The sequence below is a fragment of the Myxocyprinus asiaticus genome, chromosome 3 (assembly GCF_019703515.2).
Source record: "Myxocyprinus asiaticus isolate MX2 ecotype Aquarium Trade chromosome 3, UBuf_Myxa_2, whole genome shotgun sequence".
NCBI classification, from domain to species: domain Eukaryota; kingdom Metazoa; phylum Chordata; class Actinopteri; order Cypriniformes; family Catostomidae; genus Myxocyprinus; species Myxocyprinus asiaticus.
Window position 1 is genome coordinate 55254280 of NC_059346.1, and position 15654 is coordinate 55269933.

Here is a 15654-nt window from a genome sequence, read left to right on the forward strand (position 1 = left end):
TTGGTGCTGTGTTAAGTTCCAAGAATTTTGGTTGAAGGTTCATAGTTTTGTGTGTGCTATATTGGGCACTCGGGTTTCATTTTGCCCCAGACTCTGTATTTTGTGCGATGGGGTGGTCATCGATGTAGAGAATAGACATATAAAGAGTTAGTTCTTAACCAGTGTTATAATCGCCAGACAGGTAGTTTTAAGGGGATCGAGGTTGGCTGGAGTGCCCCCATTTCAGGAGTGGTGCTCGGAGATGGGGAGCTTTTGAAGAAGGGTCATCTAGAAGACTGGGGAAATTGGACTCATTTGTGGGGAAATGGGGCAGATATCTGGCGTTTTTGGAGGGCTCTCTGGGAGAGGCTGTGGAGAGAGAGGTGTAGTTGTGAATATGTGTGATTATTATATTTTATTTTTGTATGACCACTGGGATGTTGTTGAGGGCCAGGGTGGGTTTGGGGAGGGGGATGGGTAATGGTGAGGGTTAAATATTGATTCTGTGTATATATGTTTTGTTTTTCTGTGTTTAATATATGAATCAATAAAATTGTTAATCAGAAAAAACAAGGAACAAGGTATCATTTCAGTCATATCTTTACAGACTGCATTTCAGTGCAGATTGTTTTGCAAACCTGTCATAATGTAATGTAGACTTTGCAAAAAGGCTGTTACTGAATGATGGGCAGTGCAAACTATGGCTGCATCTGAAAGCTGAAAATTGCAGCCTTCAGAGGCTTTATATGGAGGTAAGTAGGCATCAAGACACGTCCAAATCCAGTATTTGCATCACTCCTGTCTACTGAGTACCTTCATCTGGTCGTTTTTTTAAGGCAGTATATATTCAAACTTTGCTGCCTTTGATATCCCCAAATCCCCACATTTTTTCAACTTATGACTCCATTTCTAGCAAGAAATAAGCATTGTAGTTTCGAAATATTTGCCTGGGTATGTCTAAAGCTCACTTGAAATAGTTTAAGATCATTAGACATGACCGTGTCCGAAAACCAGCGTCCATATGAGGTGCCTTCATGTGCAAATCGCTGACTGTGAAGTCATTGACTGACTGGGAAGTGAGGCATCAATGCAGCTGCCTAAGCTTTTGGACGCAGCCTATATTAGACCCGACAGCAAACCCGCAGCCTTCAAGTAATAATTGTTACTCATTCCACATTTGAAGATTGTAGGCAATCATAACAGAAAGTGTTTACATAGAAGTATTAAGGCTGATTTATAATTCTGCGTCAAAGCTACGCTGTAGCTTGATGTGCACTTCTCCAAAAATGTAACTATGTGTCACTTCAATGCAGACTACAACAGCTAGGATTGGTCTGCATTGTAACCAGAGACTGGGACCAGGATAATAAAATAAAAAAATATCTGAGGTAGCGTCGCATTTTTTCCAAGACTATTTTAAGATCTATGCATCATATCACATTGTATTTGGACTCATTTTAATTGGGAGCATCTTCTGTTTTAATTTACTGTTTATGTTTCATGAACAGTGGAAACATGACAAAAAGACAGCTGTTTACAACTTTAAACTCTGTGCTTTTTTCCTCTGTGCTTTTACTCAATATATATTTAGTATGTGAGTGAAACAATATTTGTTGTATACTAATCGAGACCTTTCCAATCTGTATGATGTTTTGATCATATGTTTGACAGTTAAATAATCATATTTCATAAGTCATGAAAACGTAACACTCCTAATTGGTCAACAAACTAAAAGGCACCCATTAAGGGTTGGTTATATTGCATTTTATATAACCATGCATTGTAAAATATATGAATTGTAAAATCCATCTTCTAAGCTTTAAAACAACACCCATTTTGTATTGAACAAGTGAGTGGTTATTAATTAATTAATTCACTCATTTGTTTAATTTATTTTTTTCATGTGTCAAAATATGCCAAAATATTGATTTATTACTGTTTAAGTGACTCAAGAGCAAGCATACAGTATATGCCTAATTTATTTTCTATCTGAATAGCAAACAAGTATAATAAATACAGTATGGATCTAAATCTCAACATACTTTGATGAACTCATTTTTTATGCTACAATAATTTAATAAACATGTTTAAATCCACAAATGACATTGCTTTTGTTTATTAATGAAATGTGTATTTCAGAAATGAAGGCATTTTCTCTCAATATAATAGCATTTTGGATGTGTACTCGGAGAATGATGCAGACACACCAATGCAGAACTATAAATGCAAACCACCACAGACCACGACGCGGAGCCTACGGCATGGGCTTGACACAGATGTGTAAACCGGCCTTTAAAAGGACAGTAGAAAAAATTAGCCTGTTTAATTCTAAGAGTGAGAGAGTTGGTAGAAAATACGTTTTCATAAAAACCATTACCATAGTTTTTGGCACAAAAAACTTCACTGACTCTATTAGAATGCACTTTGCTCAGATTAACTCCATAATTTTATATTCACATAATTAAATATCCATAATTTTGTCTTTGGGTTTCTGTAGTCTCTTTGACAGAGATGTCATGCTGTACCGTGGCCCAATGTGTCAGGCGACCTTACCTGTTTCTACCAACCAATCAAAGAATTCCCTCTCTCTACGCCTCCACCTCTCTACACCTGATGGTGACATCAGTCCCTTCAGTGAAGCTGTGGATGTTACTCTGGAGCAGCTGGACGCTAAAATCAGACCTCCACGGGAGCTCTGTGTGATTGGCTGCACAGCTACACAAGTACACCTACGCTGGTTAGAGCCGGAGGGAGAGGTCAAACCCAAATCATACCGAATCTATTGTAATGACACACTGGTGAAGACCACTACTCTGCAAGGGTAGGTCAAATAAATCTTTCATAATAACATATTAAAGGTCAAGTGTGTAATTTATGCACCACTAGCAGCACCAAATGGAATTGCAAAAATAATTATTGTATCTGAACAGGTTTCCCAGACATTCCTACTGGCTTGTTACACCTCGCCCATCGTTCAGACAAATGTTCTAAAAGCACCTCAGAGCCACAGTGTTTACACACTTCAGGAAGTCAACCTATGAATGGCTTACTTTTAGTTATCTCTGCACAATAAAGTCAACAATAAAAATTGACTATTTACTTTCTTAATACACTTCCTGGTCTTATTGTACAGTATAAGATTCACCAATGTATGTTTTTACAGAAATTTTATTTAGTCTTCGTAATCTTTCACTAAAATATAATTATAATTTTTGAACCAACTTTCCTTTTCACCTGACATCACCTAAGGTTGCGTGGGCTATTGGATAATGTTAACCAATAGTCAAATAGATATCTTAGCATTGTTCCATTGTATGAAACACCCAATTTCCACAATCCAATCAACTTTACTTAAACTGGGATAGAGTTTTTTTGACATTTAAATTACACACTTCACCTTTAAGGAGCATTGTTCATTTCATAACAAAATAATGCAATTTAGTAATATTCATAAAGACTTTTGTGTATTGCAAGCTGGTATTGTTTATAGAGCGCAACCAGCTAGCAAATGTGGGCGGGTACAGTTGCGCTCTATTATGTTGTGATTCACATAATCACTATAATCTTATTTTGTAATGATAATTTCATGCAGTTTTGGTGAGAGTGTATACTCAGTAGAAGTGTCTTCACTGTATTTTGTCTGACAGGGCTGTAGTGAGCGGTTTATCTCCTAGTACCTCCTACCAGCTTAGCGTGAGTTCCCTTGGTCCAGGAGACACACAGAGTCCTAGAGCAGGATCTGAGGTGAGGACAGCGGACGATCAGGATCATGCTCCATCCAGTCTGACCATAGCTGTCCTGGGACGTCATGAAATACAGATCAACTGGAGAGCTCCAGTCGTACCTTTAGGGAGACTCTTCAAATATGAGCTCAGTCTGAATGGATGTGTGGTATACCTGGGCACAGAGCGGGCATACACTGCCCGCCGTTTGTCCGCTAATACAGCCTACACCTGCATTATAACAGCCATTACCTCCAGAGGGCGCTGTCAGAGCAGACCAGTCACTAAGAAGACAGCTCGGGATGAATACATGCACTCAAACAGGTGAATTAAAGGTGTACTCGGTAATTTATTCCTCATTAAAAAAGTTTAACTCCTAAAGACATGAATTGTAATTTTTTAATCTATGTAGGAAATCATGACCACTCACATTAAAATGAAGACTCCAGTCATATCAGTAACCTTATAAAAGCTGTTTTATTCTACATGGAGAGGGTCCTCACATGGGGGCTGCCATGTTACATCACATGACCAGCTGAATACTACTTAATCTCAGTATCCATCCTGTTATTTGACACTTTCCCTCATTGATTAAAGTAATCATGACTGACTGGGAATACTACATTTCTACAATGTCATCTGAAAATGAAAACTATTGCATTTGAATGATGCTGCATCCAAGCGGCTCGGTGTCAGTGTAAGTCCAAGATGGCACAATGACTAAAGTTACTGAGTGCACGAAAACAACATCACAAAAGGGCAAAATAATCCTGTTCTCTTTGTTTTGAATGCTTACTATGGATCTTATTTAGAGTAGACACTGTATTAAATTGATTGAAAACAAGGCTGTGAGAGATAGATGTTGAGTTTTTTATCTAATGGATTTCCAGTTTCTTTTGCTGAATGACTGACACCAAGGTATTTAGCGGGACAACCCATTGAACAGATTGTGCATCTATTCCTTTACAGCCTTGTTTGTTTTTTTTTTTGTTTTTTTTTGTTTTTATTTGCAAAAAATTCAATGGGTCAATGTGATGCTTATGTTTTTGTCCGGATCTATTAAATTATTAAAAAATACATAAAAAATGCAATTCACGGAAAAAAATTGATTGAATACACCTCTACTATGATAAACTTATTTTCAATTTCTGAGTTCAAAGTGATTTTGACATTTTTTCTGGGGCTTAAAATAAAAAATACCTACGTGGTATAACAGTCTGGACAGTTAAAATAAATAAAAGTCTCATATACGTATATGTCTCATACTCATTTATATATATATATTTCTCAAATACTGGCTTACGTAGTGTGGAATAGTCCTATATTATTATTCCTAAAGAAAAAAAAAAGCAGTAAAACTGAATTTTGTTTTAAAATATTGGTATTTGAAAAACTTCTGTTCACCACATCAGTCAGATGGCGTAACCGACATTTTTAGAAAATGCTTTTAAATTCTAGATTTTTATTTTAATTTTATTTATTTATTTATTTATTTTTAAAATGAAACCAACATAGACACCAAGATGACGTTTGTATTAACTTGACGTGTGATTTTAAACTAGATTTTTTTTTTTTTTAAGATTTCTAATTTTTATCACCTCAGACAATTAGTCAGTGGCCCAGAAATGGCCTCTACCCTGACGAGGGTCATTTAGGTGGCCAAAGTTAAAGAAACAATTCACCCAAAAATTTAAATTCTGTCAATATTTACTAACCATCATGTCATTCCAAACCCATATGCTGTTACTGTATTTTTTCAGTGGAACACAAAATTAGAAATATTTGAAAAGGGAAGTGCAGCTTTTGCAACAACAACAGTTGATTGTGACCACAACTGTCAAGCTCCGAAAATTACAAAAAAGTCTACATTCCAAGTCTTCTGAAGCCATACGATAGTGTTGTGTGGGGAACAGACTGAAATTTAACCCAGAATCAATGTTATTCATCGTAAAGCTTCTGCCTGCATTTGCATCCGTAATAATAGTAATAGTATACTAGTTGTTTATCTAACATCTAATAATAGTTCTCTCTCCAAAGAACATGGGACTTGTGAATTTATTGCACCTTTTATTCATGGAAAGTGTTCAAGTTTACATTTACAGTCATTTAGCAGAATATTGGTTAATACGAAAAATACAAAAGTTAATACAAAAAAAGTGATAAATAACCCTGAATTATCTCTTTCCACATGTTTATCCTGTGATGTCTGTGTAATTTTCCCAGGTATTTGCATTCCCCTACCCATCAGACTTACTCAAAAACCCCCACTCCTTCTCCAAGCAGCCAAGAGAGAAGTGAGGTCAGAAAGAAGGCCACGAATTCACCAGCTATACTTGGACATAAACCTACAGTTCACTCCAGCACAGGCCAGCACAGAGCATTTGACCTCAGAAAACACATGCACAGGTTGTAGCACATGATAAACAACTATTGTAATTGTTTTGGATACTATACCAATCACTATTCTTCTTCCTTGCTTAAGCAGTGCAATTTGTCTTGGTTGTGTTTGAAAGGCGATCATCCATCCAGATACATATTCCAAAACTAAACAAATCTTCCAATCGCACATCAAAGGTATTATAATAACTTACTATAACCTTTTAGGGCGTCTCCTTGTTACTCATGGACTTTCTAGGTGCAATCAAGGGTCATTCCTATTGTGTTGCATTTTTACAAAAAAAATTAATGTGTTAGTAGAGGTGTTGAGGTTTTGATTGTATCTTCTTAGGACCCAGTAGGAATTGGCACAGGATGTGATTTCAATGTTTTGCTCAAGACTGACAAAGAGAGTCCAGCTGTTGTGTTTCCTGTGAGCTCTAATGACCATCTCATGGTTTCTCACCGGGAACAATCTGAGAGCACACACCGGTCCCAGACCCAGTCATCCACCCCAGGGGACCTCACACACCCGAAGGTCATGATCACCCAAGGTAGATCATTGTTTGAATTATGTGACAAGAACTATGAACAGAAACCTAATAAAAAGATACAGAAAATAAAAGCAAATGAGCTACAGCATGCAAAACAAATATACAGGTGCATCTCAATAAATTAGAATGTCGTGGAAAAGTTCATTTATTTCAGTAATTCAACTCAAATTGTGAAACTCGTGTATTAAATAAATTCAGTGCACACAGACTGAAGTAGTTTAAGTCTTTGGTTCTTTTAATTGTGATGATTTTGGCTCACATTTAACAAAAACCCACCAATTCACTATCTCAAAAAATTAGAATATGGTGACATGCCAATCAGCTAATCAACTCAAAACACCTGCAAAGGTTTCCTGAGCCTTCAAAATGGTCTCCCAGTTTGGTTCACTAGGCTACATAATCTGCTGATCTGACAGTTGTCCAGAAGACAATCATTGACACCCCTCACAAGGAGGGTAAGCCACAAACATTCATTGCCAAAGAAGCTGGCTGTTCACAGAGTGCTGTATCCAAGCATGTTAACAGAAAGTTGAGTGGAAGGGAAAAGTGTGGAAGAAAAAGATGCACAACCAACCGAGAGAACCGCAGCCTTATGAGGATTGTCAAGCAAAATCGATTCAAGAATTTCGGTGAACTTCACAAGGAATGGACTGAGGCTGGGGTCAAGGCATCAAGAGCCACCACACACAGACGTGTCAAGGAATTTGGCTACAGTTGTCGTAGTCTTCTTGTTAAGCCACTCCTGAACCACAGACAATGTCAGAGGCGTCTTACCTGGGCTAAGGAGAAGAAGAACTGGACTGTTGCCCAGTGGTCCAAAGTCCTGTTTTCAGATGAGAGCAAGTTTTGTATTTCATTTGGAAACCAAGGTCCTAGAGTCTGGAGGAAGGGTGGAGAAGCTCATAGCCCAAGTTGCTTGAAGTCCAGTGTTAAGTTTCCACAGTCTGTGATGATTTGAGGTGCAATGTCATCTGCTGGTGTTGGTCCATTGTGTTTTTTGAAAACCAAAGTCACTGCACCCGTTTACCAAGAAATTTTGGAGCACTTCATGCTTCCTTCTGCTGACCAGCTTTTTAAAGATGCTGATTTCATTTTCCAGCAGGATTTGGCACCTGCCCACACTGCCAAAAGCACCAAAAGTTGGTTAAATGACCATGGTGTTGGTGTGCTTGACTGGCCAGCAAACTCACCAGACCTGAACCCCATAAAGAATCTATGGGGTATTGTCAAGAGGAAAATGAGAAACAAGAGACCAAAAAATGCAGATGAGCTGAAGGCCACTGTCAAAGAAACCTGGGCTTCCATACCACTTCAGCAGTGCCACAAACTGATCACCTCCATGCCACGCCGAATTGAGGCAGTAATTAAAGCAAAAGGAGCCCCTACCAAGTACTGAGTACATATACAGTAAATGAACATACTTTCCAGAAGGCCAACAATTCACTAAAAATGTTTTTTTTATTGGTCTTATGATGTATTCTAATTTTTTGAGATGGTGAATTGGTGGGTTTTTATTAAATGTGAGCCAAAATCATCACAATTAAAAGAACCAAAGACTTAAACTACTTCAGTCTGTGTGCACTGAATTTATTTAATACACGAGTTTCACAATTTGAGTTGAATTACTGAAATAAATGAACTTTTCCACGACATTCTAATTTATTGAGATGCACCTGTAATAATAAACAACTGCCTTGTCTTTATGTAAAGAGATAGTTCACCCAAAAATAAACATTCTGTCATCATTTACTCACCCTCATATCGTTCCAAACCTAAATCACTTTATTTCTTCCGTGGAACACAAAGGAGAAGTTTAGCTGAATGTCGAGGCAACTTTTTACCATACAATGAAAGCATACAGTGATCATGGGCTCGCAAAAATTGTGCAAGAAACAAATTAAAATGTAAGTTGTTATTCATCTTCTGAAAATCTTTCCATTCGCCACGGCTTTCAAATCTCATTTGCGCATATTAAAGGGGTCATGACATACTCTTTTTTTTTTTTTTTATCATTTTATTATCTTCCCTGAGGTCCACTGATAATGTTAATAAAGTTTTTTTTGCACCAAAACAGTCATAATTTAGTAATATATGATAATTTTTCACCCTGTCTCTAGCGCTCTGACTGAAACACTCAGTTTTGGCCCAAGTGTCTCCTTGAAACTTCAGTGTAAATGCCCACTGTTATGATTGGCTAACATCGTGCAGCCTCTCGAATACAGCCATATTTGAAACTCAGTCAGAAGAGAATGAACAAGCTCCACAACATTATAAAACTAAATTTCAGCATTTACACTTCCAACACATTGCATCTTTGCACATTGCAACTGTTCAACTTTCAATCAAGCACAGCAGCACCATAAACTATCAAACAGTTATGACATCTGAAATATTCATGAGTGAATCTGTTTACTTACGGTTTTGCGATCGGGTCCAATATTGTTTTTAACTGCCCCATCCTTCAATAACTGTTCCTTTGCAAAGCTTAAATTGTATTATGACTGATTCAAAAGCAATCTACGCTGATATGAGCCAAAAAAAAAAAAAATGCAATCCACACTGATATGAGCCGAAAAAAAAAATCGCATGTACATACAAAAGTACGATGAAACAAGACGCACACATACTGTAGAGTATTATCGTGCACAATGGTGCACATCGCCGGAAACACATCAAAACGGTCAAAGACATCCATCTAGTGCATATTTACATACAACAACAATTAAAAATTGTGCAGATACATGCAAGAAAGCATCCAGGTTGAGCACTGTTTGAGCACCCTGTTTTGAGCACTATTTTTGTGCTCAAAACAACAAGAGGCAGAGCAGCTGATGAAACAGTGGCGTCTCCATTTCAGAGTAGTAACTTGACGCCGCATCTTTTAAAAGCATCACGAGATACATGACAATGATCAAAGACATCTATCTTGTGCATGTTTATATACATAAATAATTCAAAATAGTCCAGATCGGTCCCCTTTGGTGTACAGGAATAGTTAGTAGACCACACTAGGCCCATCTGTCCTGCTCTTTCTCTGTTTACGAACTGAGTACCAATGGGTGGGGCCAAGGGTGCGTTGATTTAAAGTAGGCATTGATGTTGTTGCTGTAGGTGTGGTCATGAATTAATGAGCCCCCTAGTGACATATTGAAGTTGCAGAAGTAGAGAACGAGAAAGTCATATTGGTTTAGATTGACATGAGGGTAAATAAATGTTTATTCAAATATGCTAATGTATCTTCAATGTTGACCCTATAGCCAGGCGGCTACAATGGAGCTCAGGCAGAAAAGTTCCCACTGACCGAGAAAAACTTCCATGCATCAGCAAACAAAATTGTGAGTTTGTCTTCTTGATACGTTTTCTGATTAGTTGTGTGCAGGCTTAAGAAGTTGTACTGTTTTGATGTAAAAATTACACTGGCATATTATTCCATTATTGAATATGCTAGCTAATGTTTCTGTTTCAATCCAGCTGAGGATGTGAGATTGCTCCAACCTGTCTCATTCAGTTGGTCTAATCTGGAATGGACAAGGCAACATCAAAACAAAGGACAAAGGGACAAGTATGAATTGTACAACTACTTAAAAAAAAAAAAAAAATCCCAAAGGTTACAGGATTAGTTTATAAAATTTCTAACTTAATTTAAAACCACAGTAAGGAATAATCCAGGTTCAATACAAAAGTGCGTTTCAGTCAGCTCTCTAGTTCAGTAGTTAGGGAACTGATCAGGGAGTCAGCCATTTCTAGGGCTGTCCCAATCATGAAATCATTCCAGTGCACTGAAAGATTCGCTCCCTAAAAATTCCCAGAATGCACCGTAAAAAGCAGGAAGCATCATTGCTCACAACGTTCCCTTAACAGAAACATCGTCATGTCTTCTGAAATCTCTCAAATCATTAGAAGATGTGCACAAGTGTAAAACTATGAAGTCAAAGCCATATATTTTCTCTTTAAAAGAGATGTAGTTTGTAATATCTTTCATCCATAATGACCATGAAAGAGAAACAATCTTTTAAATATGTGAGTTGTTGGGATAAGGTAAAATACACTCCAATATATTTAATTTCATTACTTATGTCATTTATCTTTCATTTCAACACTGTATGTGTGCAGAGAAAACTTAAATGTGACTGTGTGTTTAAAAAAAGGCAGTGTACTTCGTGGATTAAATATTAAGGGTTTTCTAAAAAAAAAAAAAAAAAAACATTATCTACAAAAAAATGTATTACATTCTCAACTTTATACAGAGCACCCCAACTATTTTCTGAAGCACCCTCAGCGATTTTGATCTGGAACCAGGCCTGATCATATTAACATGCATATTGTTTACATCTTGTGGTTATACTTTTGAAACAGTGAGTATTTTCATTTTTACATATCGGCCCCATTCACTTCCATTGTAAGTGCCTCACTGTAACACAGATTTTTGCTTTTTTTAAAGAAAAGGAGGGATGAGTCAAAATAAATTTTTGTAGTAATTAACAATATGCCATAAATGCTGTCGATTGAGCTGAACTGGTATTGAACCCGGAATATTCCTTTAATGGGATCAAATAAGAATCCTCCAAAAATCAAATAAGATCCTTCTGGATAAACTGAAATTCCATTTTTTTTTTTTTTTTCAAAAAGAATGTCATTTTATCCAGTATGATCTGAATTATTGATACATTTTTATAATCAGAACTTAAATAACTATTTTCATACTATAGAACAAAGCTAATCGTGTACTGCTGTGAATGATTGAAAATGATTTCATATAACTTTCAAGCAAACTTTTATAACTTTATATAGTGTTTGCCAATTTACTATAAAAATAAGTTAATTGCATAATTAGATTTATTAATTTTCCTTTTTTTAATTTTAAATTATTATTTTTTTTTTATCAGAAATAATACCATTTTGAAGGTCCAAAGTCAACAAAAACGAAGACATGACCCATCACACACCAAACTCACATAACAAATGGAGGGTCTCTACAACACCACAACTCCCCCATAGATTTAAGATAATACATTTCAGATGTTTAATAAATAAAACTGAATAAATACTGTGTGATTTTTGTTGTATTGACACGTTGTCAGTGTGCTTTAGTTTATACACCAAATGCATTAGCTACTCCAGTCCATTTGGCGTCGCTGTATTATGAGCCGTATCATTTCCTCGCTGCACATGCGGAAGTTAGATAACAACACAGTGGAGTTGAATAAGCTGTCAGAGCAATTTGGAGGTTACAGCCCATAATTGTAAATAAATAAATACATTTTTGCGTGATGGTCAACCTCGGACTCACTAAAGTTGATGATGCGATTGTAGCGAAGCATCCGGTGCGTAAATATTTATTTATCATTCATAATTTGATATTACAACGTAACATGTATTAGTATTATACTATGTTGTTTTTTAATGCCTTAAATAAATGTTAATTAATTACTGTATTCTGAACGATACCATTATGTACTAAAATAGCCTAAATCATAAAGTCTTAAATGTGTTAATGCACATGTGATTCACAGGGGCTAGTTGTCACACTTTTCACTCATGGGAGTATTCCTCAGGGGAGGTATATTTTTTGTCAGTTTATAGACTTTGAAGTCTTGACTAGCTATTTAAATTCTTTAAATTATGAAATTAGATGTTTAGTTTGGTGGGTTGAATTCACATGATAAGAAATTAATTTAAGACAGTTTTAAACTAGGTGTTTGAAACAAACATTGCTTAAAACATTTACTCGTTGAATGCAACCAGTGTGACAACTAACCCCAGTCTCCCCTATAATAATAATAATAATAATAATAATAATTCTATGGTGCTAATATTTCACTGTCATCCACCTCAGGGTTTGCAGCAATATGCCGCTTGTCAGTCTTATGCTTTTATGAAAGGCACGGCAAGCTTCATACTCGGTTAGTGTAACAGTGATGTTAATAAAGTTGTATCTGATCATTATGAACAGTTTGTAATACTCATAGCAAAGAAAAATCACAAATGAGATCTCTAATATCACAATTTATCAGGCACAGCTGGCTTATTTTTTGCACAGCGAGTACTTCAGAAGAAAATCCCATATCCCCTACAGTGGAACCTTCTAGTGTCTATTGGTAAGTCAGATGCAGAACATCATGCAAGAGAAGACTGTTTACACACAGTCCATGCACACAATTTTAAACAGTTGGGTGATACTCATATTTCCTCTGGTCTGCAGTTGCCTCGTCAGTATTCAGCTATTCAGTAACACGCTGGGAAACCATGAGGTGCTCGGACTTGTGGTTATTCCTTGAGACAGGAAAAGTTCCTGACAGAAACTCTCAGAGTAAGTGCATAGTTGCATGCTTGTTGCTTTTTTAATGATAAAGCAGCATAAAGAGATTGATTAACAATGAAGTGTGTAGTTTCTCTGCCACTAGTGTCACTAAACGAAATTGCAAAAATAGTGACTTTTTTCCAGATAGTCACTCCATATGCTGTTGGTCAGTTAAACATATAGTTCTGCCTCAAACTCACCACACTGGCTGAACCAATGTTACAGTATCGTGCTGGTCATGATGCTCAAGTTGTCAGGGGAATCTCCCAACAGATGGCTTACTTATTAAGCTGGTATAAGAGAAAGAGTTTTAACATTGAAAAGATTAAACACTCCACCTTTAATGTTGAGTGCAATTCCAATCTCATTTGGGAGAAAGTTTGTGATGGTCATAATTGATTCTTCTATATTGTAATGTACCACTAGGCTAATCGTCTTTCTTTTTTTTTTTTTTTTACACTTTACATTAACCGCTTTTCCACCATCTGGCCGAACGGTTCTCATTGCGAAAAAATTCTGTTATGGTTTCTTTTTCCACTGTGATGCTTGAATGTCTGTGACAGATACAGTATGTCAGTTGGCTACGGCGTGAGAGGTAAACATTGGAGCGAGTACGCTTTGGAGGATGAATGCATTTTCCAGTTTTTAGGACTGCTTTCCCCCCTGGATTTACTCTGCTAGAGTACAGGAAAGACACAGCCCATGTCAGGGAAAAAAAGCAAAGAGATAAAGTCAAGAGGTTTAACATCATACGTTGAGAGGTTGTGCATGCCACCGGACACAAAATCATTGAAAGGTAAAGGCTGACCAGACTAGAACATTATTGACAAAAAGAAAAGGGGGAGACTTAATAGTGTTTAAGGAAAGTTCACCCAAAAATGAAAATTCTCTCATTATTTACTCACCCTCATGCCATCCCAGATGTGTATGACTTTATTTCTTCTGCACAAACAAAGATTTTTATAAGAATATCTCAGCTCTGTAGGTCCATACATTGCAAGTGAATGGTGATCAGAACTTTGAAGCTCCAAAATGCACATAAATGCAGCATAAAAGTAATCCATAAGACTCCAGTAGTTTAATCCATATCTTCATAATCGATGTGATAAGTGTGGGTGAGAAACAGATCAATATTTAAGTCCTATTTTACTATAAATCTTCACTTTTTAAGATTTGCATTTTTTTGTGCATATCTCCACCTACTGGGCAGGAAGGAGAATTTATGGTAAAAACAAACTTAAATATTGACCATTTTGTCACCCACACCTATCATATCGCTGCTTAATATATGGATTTAACCACTGGAGTCGTATGGATTACTTTTATGCTGCATTTATGTGCATTTTGGAGCTTCAAAGTTCTGGTCACAATTCACTTGCATTGTATGGACCTACAGAGCTGAAATATTCTTCAAAAAATATTTGTTTGTGTTCAGCAGAAGAACGAAAGTGATACACATCTGGGATGGCATGAGAGTGAGTAAATGATGAGAGAATTTTCATTTTTTGTAGGATGAACTATCCCTTTTATAATGTTATTTTGGGATTTAGAACCTGAGCTTTTGCTTAGGTTGAGGACAGGTACACAAACACCATGCTCTATGTTGCTTTACTCAAGTAGCAAATACTATTTAGCATTTAGCATGCTGATGTATTTTATTGCTAGCTAAAAGTTAGCTAACTAGCATAACTTTATAACATAAGTCAGTAATGTGACAAAAATCTTATGTAAAACTGAAGAAATTAATCATGTTAGGGACAAATAAAATTACTTTGAGGGTCATTTCAAAATAACTTCATTATGTTGAAATTATGTGAACAAATTATGTTTTCTGACAAAGAATTAATGAGCTAAATCAAGAGGAAAAATATGTCAATGTAACGTAATTGATTCAAGTGGAACCAATGTACATGAAATCATGTAAATTCAAAGCATTTTTTTTTTCAGTGTAAAAAAAATAATGTACTAGTTAAACCATCATTGTAAAATCACGAAGAAACACTAAACATACACTATTTTTTTAAATACAATTTTATTAACCTAATCATAGCAAACTTTGCCAGCTAGCGTTGGAAAATTGACAATTGTGAGTCGCCACGCACTGAAGCCATACCACCACCACGATTAAGCACCGTGCAGAAAAATCCGGGCTGAGAATGTTTTGTAATTGTGCCATGCCGAACCGTGGTCAAGTGGAAATGCTACTGGAACCATTCCCCACCGTGCTCAGAACCGTTCGGCCCGATGGTGGAAAAGTGGCTATTTTTGACACTTTATACATTTGAATGGAGCTTTATATGTAGTGTTTCATGTATTGTGGTTGCTTGTTTTCTCCTCTGAATACTGGGCTTTTATAATGGAAAAACCTGACCAATTTTTTCTTTATTCTTTATCTAGAGGAGGAGACTCCAATTGTCACAACATCAGCAGAGCCCAAAGCCACCCAGTATGGAGATGTGCTGGAATAAATGTAAAGGTGGTGACTTTTACCTTTAGTGTAACACTCTGAATGGCCAATAAAAAAATTAAAAAAATTATTTGAATTGACTGGGTCATGACTTCACGAGAATGTTTGGCCTTGCTGAACTAAATGTGTACAAAAAGTTCTGTTTATGAAACTGCATTTTTTTTTCTTCTTTAAAACATGTGTCAATAAATTGTGGATTTAACTCAAACATCTTTAGATTTTTTATTTTTTTCATCTGGATTACATAATCACCTG

At 36.4% G+C, this 15654-nt stretch overlaps 2 protein-coding genes across 2 annotated transcripts in view; both read left to right on the plus strand.

Annotated features, from left to right (window-relative positions):
- The window catches only part of LOC127419023 (uncharacterized), a 40318-nt gene extending 28692 nt beyond the window's left edge, over positions 1-11626 (plus strand). The window contains exons 9-16 of the mRNA XM_051660043.1: positions 2477-2800; positions 3627-4025; positions 5925-6107; positions 6215-6275; positions 6430-6631; positions 9889-9966; positions 10103-10193; positions 11518-11626. Of these exons, the coding sequence (XP_051516003.1) occupies positions 2477-2800; positions 3627-4025; positions 5925-6107; positions 6215-6275; positions 6430-6631; positions 9889-9966; positions 10103-10193; positions 11518-11590 (1411 nt within the window). The 3' untranslated portion in view covers positions 11591-11626. The remainder of the gene's footprint in view (positions 1-2476; positions 2801-3626; positions 4026-5924; positions 6108-6214; positions 6276-6429; positions 6632-9888; positions 9967-10102; positions 10194-11517) is intronic.
- Positions 11627-11801: 175 nt separating this feature from the next.
- tmem141 (transmembrane protein 141) lies at positions 11802-15607 on the plus strand. Its single transcript, XM_051660130.1, has 5 exons — positions 11802-11955; positions 12468-12534; positions 12646-12729; positions 12834-12941; positions 15330-15607. The coding sequence occupies exons 1-5, from the start codon at positions 11902-11904 to the stop codon at positions 15398-15400; spliced, it is 384 nt and encodes a 127-aa protein (XP_051516090.1). The 5' UTR covers positions 11802-11901; the 3' UTR covers positions 15401-15607.
- The last annotated feature ends 47 nt before the right edge of the window (positions 15608-15654 follow it).

Bases quoted from the DNA above. Each gene is read 5' to 3' on its own strand.
- tmem141 (XM_051660130.1), top strand. From the start codon at position 11,902: ATGGTCAACCTCGGACTCACTAAAGTTGATGATGCGATTGTAGCGAAG. The intron at 11,956-12,467 runs GTGCGTAAATAT...CATCCACCTCAG, and splicing joins CGATTGTAGCGAAGCATCCG to GGTTTGCAGCAATATGCCGC. The intron at 12,942-15,329 runs GTAAGTGCATAG...TTCTTTATCTAG, and splicing joins TCCTGACAGAAACTCTCAGA to AGGAGGAGACTCCAATTGTC.